Source organism: Notothenia rossii, assembly GCF_949606895.1.
Source record: "Notothenia rossii genome assembly, chromosome: 4".
NCBI lineage: Eukaryota > Metazoa > Chordata > Actinopteri > Perciformes > Nototheniidae > Notothenia > Notothenia rossii.
Window position 1 is genome coordinate 17457216 of NC_136902.1, and position 6877 is coordinate 17464092.

Below are 6877 nucleotides of genomic sequence, written 5' to 3' on the forward strand. Positions count from 1 at the left end.
TCTCTCTAGAGCAGGGGGGTCCAAACTACGGCCGGGGGCCAACTGCAGCCTGTGGTCCATTTTTAATTGGCCCACAAAATGTCTAAAGTATTTTACGCAAACATGAAACTTGTGCTTGTTTTATATTCTTAAATATGTACATATATATTGCACAGTATTCAAGTATTAATATGCCAGATTTTCAAATAAATTCACTCAATTAAAATGTTTCCAACTAATCTTAGTTGATCAAAAAAAGCCCAAAAATGTATTTTCATAACAAGATTGAAATACATCCTCTCTCCCAGCCCTTCTGTTTCTCTGTATGTGGCCTTCAGTGAAAAATGTTTGGATGCATCTGCTAAGTAGTCTAGGGATGAAACAACTAGTCTATTATTTAATAAAACTCCTGTCATAAAAACTAAATCTGCAACTATTTTTGATAGTGGGTTAATTGTGTTATTGTCATTTAGCGGACACCCCGACTCTTTTATTATGAGACATGGTCAAATTAGCATTTGTCACTATTTTTGACATTATATGAACGAATGAATCAATCATTAGAGGTAAGAATCAGTCAATCAATAAAGCTTTTAACATTTTCTATCAAATAAATAGATGATTAAAACATGTCCATCATACTATTGTCCAGATATATTTACAAAATTCTTTACAGTCAAGCATGTCTTCTCATAGTCCCGTCCTTTCGTCTCTTTCCTGGTCTGGCAGGTTTGCGAGGTGCCATCCCTTACGCCTTGAGTCTCCATTTGGGCCTGGAGCCAATTGAGAAAAGGCAGCTTATTGGCACCACCACCATCATCATTGTTCTCTTCACCATCCTCCTCATGGGGGGCGGGACCATGCCACTCATTCGCATCATGGACATCGAGGAAAGCAAGTCGCGGCGTAAGAACAAGAAAGACATCAATCTCAGCAAGACAAAGAAAATGGTAAAAGCTGAAAGACATATGTTTCACTATAACAGTCTGTTTGTTGCCTGCTTTGATACCAGTTCGGCCATTCCCTCTTCCACAACCAGTCCCTTATGTTCTCTTAAAAGGGGAAAACATCTGAGGGTTGATTGTGGTTTGTAAGAAGGACACTGAATCAGCAAACCATTCTTATCTCACAGTTTTACACTTAGTCGCAGCACAACTCAGACAAGCATCATTAAGCTCTAACAGCTCTCATTATTACAATTTCCCAGAAGAACCGTACAGTTGGTTCTATTATATTTGGCTCTATAGGCTCTAGCTCTTGACATAAGGTCTCTTCTAAAGTGTCTGCGTGACCTGTGTGTACAAAATGTACAGTATTTGATGTCCTCCAAAGCTAAGTGTTATTCCCGAGCTAGCAGGAAATCTATCAGCTCTCTGATTTTCCTTTCGGCTCTCAATCCCTCTTTGATGTAATTCGCTCTCTTTGCTCCCTCGGCTCTGGTCCTTCAGTGTGTGATCTCAACTCCAGACTTTCCCCTGCAGTGGACTTCCTCTCCTCCATCTCTTTTAACCCTACCTTATTTGTTGGCCTCTCCTCTCACTTCCCTCTATCTTTTTCTATTTATCTGACTTTCCCTCTCTTCCTTATTTCTCTCCAGGGTAATACCATTGAATCCGAGCACCTTTCTGAGCTGACAGAGGAGGAGTACGAGGCGCATATCTACCAGAGGCAAGATCTGAAGGGCTTTATGTGGCTAGATGCTAAATACCTTAACCCCTTCTTCACTCGCAGGCTCACTCAAGAGGTAAGTGAGAGAGAGACAGACATCCTCAAAGTCCCTTTCCCAAACATACATTAGTTTTTCCCATTCTGGTTTTCTTCCAGTCCTTTTTTTTGACATCCCATAAACAGAAAAGCTTCACAATATATCAATCACATAACTGCCAATTTGATTAAGCTCATTGTTGTCTTTGGGCTTTTTAGACTATGACAGGTGGAGATTCAGGTCACTTCAAATGTTTTAAGCCATACAGGGTTAGTTAACTATTTGTGGCCCTTGTTAAGGCAGTCAACGATTACATAACTGTAAGTATATGTTTTGCACCCTGCACTTATGTATACCTTCTGACTGGTTTCTATCTGAAATATAATGTCTGGGAAAAGCAGGTGTAAAATCCTGAGTGATGATTTCTGTTGATGAGGCCTTCCTTTTCTGACCATATCGCACAAACTACAGCGGTTCCCTCCTGAAACGTGGGGTCAAACACATTTCATTTACTATACCTCGTTCACTATAAAAGCATTGCGCATTATTATGGTGACAAAAAGCTTTGTGTAATTTTCTGTACGCCAAGTTATATACCGTAATTTTCAGACTATAAGCCGCGCCTTTTTTCCCATTTTTCGACCCTGCGGCTTATATAACGGTGAGGCTAATCTATGGATTTCTACAGCTAACGGCCACGAGGGGACCTCCTAAATCTATGGATTTTACAGGTTACAGTCCACCACCTTTAACTCTATGGGCTCTATGGCCGGTCCGCGGACCCCCACCTTTAAGCGGCGGGCTCCAGCAGGAATAGCTGGAGGCCGGAAAAGATTGAGACAGGTAGCGCGCAAAAGTAAAAGTGGAACCGAGAGTGGTACGAGAGACAGAACGAGAGCAAGACAGACAGACATTACGAGAGCGAGACAGTTTGTCCCCGTACCACTGGTTGAAAACCGCTGCTGTAGATCACTGCCGGTACGTGCGCTGGGAGCGCACCGTTTAAGTTTGAAAGTTGAAAAGTTTGTGTGTCTGAAACGCTATGTGATACAGTACAGTTTACACAGCACATGTTCTGTAGCTACTATTGCACTAAATGCTAACACTTGAATACGTTATGCAAATATGCAACTTGTTTGTTGAAATGTTAATAAATGGGAGCTTCCTCAAACAGCCATCTCTTTCCCGACAATCCCCTCTGTGCATGAACCCTTACATATGTTAATTAAACATTAAAACACCTGCTACTTATAGTCCAGTGCGGCTTATCTATGTACACATCATTCAATTTAGCTGCTGCGGCTTATATTCCGGTGCGCCTTATAGTCTGAAAATGACGGTACTTCACCTCAGTTCATTTTCTATAGTCTAAAAGTCACTTGTAAAATGGTGATTATCAAACCTCTGCTGAAGGGTACATACTGGATACCATTGGTAATTAGTTTAATATTGTTACCTTGTGTTACAGAAATTGTAATTTAAGATTCACAGTTTTACATTTTTCAAAAGTGCAAAATTATGCCATTTCTCAAGAAGAGATATTTTGAATTGTCCTTAATACCTCAAATATATTTAATGTTGAATCATACCTGTCAAAATATGAAGAAAAACAGACATTTTAGAGCTTCACCAAGTTATCGTGTGCTGAAGGGCTCTACAGTATGTGTAATGTGTGTCTCACAGGACCTGCTACATGGCCGGATCCAGATGAAGACGCTGACCAACAAGTGGTACGAAGAAGTTCGCCAAGGACCCTCAGGCTCCGAGAATGATGATGATGAAGCTGAACTTCTTTGAACGTAGCATCTTTAGTGCACAGTGGTTCTGAAATGTGTCAAATTCCAGTGGGGTTCCTGTAAAACTGGAATCCTAAATTGTAACACTGGAACCAAAAAAAGACTTACCTGTGAAATGATATTTCTCCTATAAATGCCATATTGTTACTTGCTAAAGAAACACAGGAAGTTTGGTTGATCTCTTTCCCTGATGCTTCTTTACAACACGAAGGTCTGAATGTCATATGGGTATGTTAAGCAATACTAGAGCACCTTTTTGGCTTTGGTTGGTCCTTCACTTTTGTATTGTCTCTGATCTTTGTAACATAAGCTTCATTTTAATTTAAATCTGTGTCAGGGGAAGGATGCATCTTACTGTTGCTCCAGGCTTTATTTTAAAAGTATGATTTGAAATAGGCCCCAGGTTGCAGCTTTAAGTGGCTTCCTGTTGAACTAGATTTAATTCTCTCCAGGTTTCTACATGTGTATGCATTAATGAATCTGACTGAACCCATACTGTACATATATAATGAAGATAAAACAAATATTTTTTTCTCTGATGACTCATTTTGTCCGACTTGCTCTGGAGGCTCTCCTACATGAGACGTTGAAATCTCGCGGGACAAAGACCCCCGTAGACTTGAGAACGAGGCGGTGCAGTTTCTCTCCACGGGCTGCGGAAGCTAAATGCTTGATAGTCGCCTAACCAGCAGTGAAGCTGAGCGTCCACTACAGTCTCCAGTAACACAGCAAATGAAGATAAATACTGGAGAGAGTTAAAACTAATGAAAATAATTATTTTCCAAACATTAAACATCTCGCTTACAGGATAATAATTATGCTCAAGGATATTGCTTTCATTTGCAATCATGGATACGGTTTGCCTTCACCAGACCAAGTTTTCTGTTTCAGTCTCTGGCGAGGCTCTTTCCACAAAATGTGTATGTAAGGAAATGTTGCTTTTGTGATTGTTCTCTATGTATTCCTAATGAACACAGGAAGCAATGAATGTGTGGGTAACTGGGATCAATAACTTGTGAATCTATTTATTTATCAAATATGTATGTGTTGTTTGTGGGAAAAAAGCTTTTTTACTAGCTCTATGAGCACTGCAGAAAAATAGGAACAAATATTAAATAAAACAATATTGACATCCTAAATGTTGTATCAATTGTCTTTTTAAGAAAATGTATTGTACCAGTTCCATCCTTCTGAGATACAAGTCTTTTGAATAGAATTCACTTTGACTTTTTAAGATGACTTTAAACTAATAGAGACTATATTATTATACATTTGATTTATGAACCTTAGCTAATTTTGAAGAGTATAATGAATAAGAAAGGGGAACTGCAAATTACTGAAATCTAGTGCCAAAGTCTGCCAAACAAAAATTGGATGTTGTTAAAAGCAAAATTATAAATGACCTCATACAATCAGATACATAAATGGAGTGTTCTTATATAGTGCTTTATCAGGTGTTTTCAACCCCTTAAAGCGCTTTAAACACTACGAGTAAATCACCCATTCACACCTCATTCGGGAGCAATTTAGGGTTAAGTATCTTGCCCAAGGATACATCGACATGTTGACTGCACTGCCGGGGATTGAACCATAGGATTGAACCCACAACCTACTGTTTGAAAACGACCACACTCGCTTGCAGCCACAGTTGCCCAAATAAAGCTCAATACTGTGTTAATGTGAACCTAACAGCTCATGTAGGTTTAATTCTCGTAACTCTAGCAGATAATTAGAAAAAAAAATCCATATTTCAATTGGCGTATCACTGTCATTACGCCACTGGGGTTCTAACTCATAAGCCCCATGTGTTAATAGTTCAAACCATTGTAAATTGGAAGATTATAATGACTAAGACAGAAAGCCAGACTAGTCCATAGAGTAATTAAACTCAGAAGGTTAACGTGTGGTCACGCTGCAGACAATATCCTGTAAAGCTCACTTGTCCAACCCTAAGGAACAAAGGTTGACATACCCTTGAAACTTCTTGTGGGATCTCAGTGTGCATATTGATAAGGAGGTGATAGTGATGAATTTATAAAGGAAACTCAGGGTAACTCTGCAAGGTGGGACTGCAATGCAATAATTTGCTAACATTGATTCGATCAGATAACTAGCATCATTCAGTTAGTGGGTTTGCTGTTTCAAAAACGTTGTTATCAAGTGATAATAGAGAAGGTGTCATATTGCTAACACTGTCCAGCCTAAACTGAGTAGACACCTACCAAAAAGAAAGTAGGCTACAGCTGACAAAAAAGGCAGTACTTATGTATATATTATATATTATACTGTAAATTGATGTCATTTATGTCATTCTCTTAACTTATATGAATTTGTCTGCTAAATAGTGTGTTTGTAATAAGTATGTGCAGCCAGCAGAGGGGGTCTAAATCCAAAGCATTTTTTCATGAAAGATGAATAATACAACACAGTAGGTGATGGTGGTTCCTAAGTATCTCCTTTTTTATACCCCGGTTATACCTAATACCTACTCGACTGTGTATTATATATGATCCCACTGGTTTAAATGCATAGACAAGAGTATACTAAATAATAAAAGGAAATAATACAGCTTCTGAGCAAGTAAAGCTCAGCCTTTATTCACTCTTAGCTGTAAGCAAAGCCACTCTATTCTCGTTACATTTATACCATTTGGCACCTGGACCTATTTTAAAAATGTTTCCTAAAGTCCAGTTTCCCTCTGGAGTTTCTGACAAGACTTGACAGTTAGTAATACTAATGAATTGGAAACTAATACTTAAACAATCAATTGTTTATCATCTTTCTGGAAACTTGCATGGCATACTGTGTTGGGGGTAAACAATAAATCTGTGTTTAACTGGCAAGCAGCTAGCTGTCGTTTCCATTGTACCTATAGACAATAGAAATGTATTGATATGTCATTATGTCTATGGGAACTCCCGGCCTAAAATCTGGTTCCATGATCTATCCACTATTCTTCACCGGAGCCCAATCTTTTAAATAAGGAAGTATGATTCATAACTCAATGTATCATTTCTTGTTTCGCAACTTACAATATTCTTTTAGATCTTAGATGGTAGCTTAGGAAGCACACAGTTAATGAATCCAGACAGGTCCCCTGTCAAATAACAAATTAAATATGGATTGAATAAATTAGCAAATGTAATTACCATCCTGGTTTACACAGGTGTTGAATTAATATCTGGCATTGGCACTCTGAGAGCTTCTGAGCATACAAATGTACTCGTACATGCATGAATATGTGCGTGTGTGTTGGGCTTTATAGTTTGTGGCGGCTCAATCCCCAGTTACGTTTGAGTCGCAGAGAGTCTAAACTTGGCTATAAACTGTGACGCGTTTTCGAAGAGAAAGTCCATATTGAAGCAATATAGTTTTCAGGATATTTAATAAACAAAAT

At 38.7% G+C, this 6877-nt stretch overlaps 1 protein-coding gene across 1 annotated transcript in view; it reads left to right on the top strand.

Annotated features, from left to right (window-relative positions):
* The window catches only part of slc9a8 (solute carrier family 9 member 8), a 33009-nt gene extending 28993 nt beyond the window's left edge, over positions 1 to 4016 (top strand). The window contains exons 14-16 of the mRNA XM_079676706.1: positions 709 to 929; positions 1577 to 1723; positions 3368 to 4016. Coding sequence (XP_079532832.1) covers positions 709 to 929; positions 1577 to 1723; positions 3368 to 3481 — 482 coding nt within the window. The 3' untranslated portion in view covers positions 3482 to 4016. The remainder of the gene's footprint in view (positions 1 to 708; positions 930 to 1576; positions 1724 to 3367) is intronic.
* Positions 4017 to 6877: the final 2861 nt, after the last annotated feature.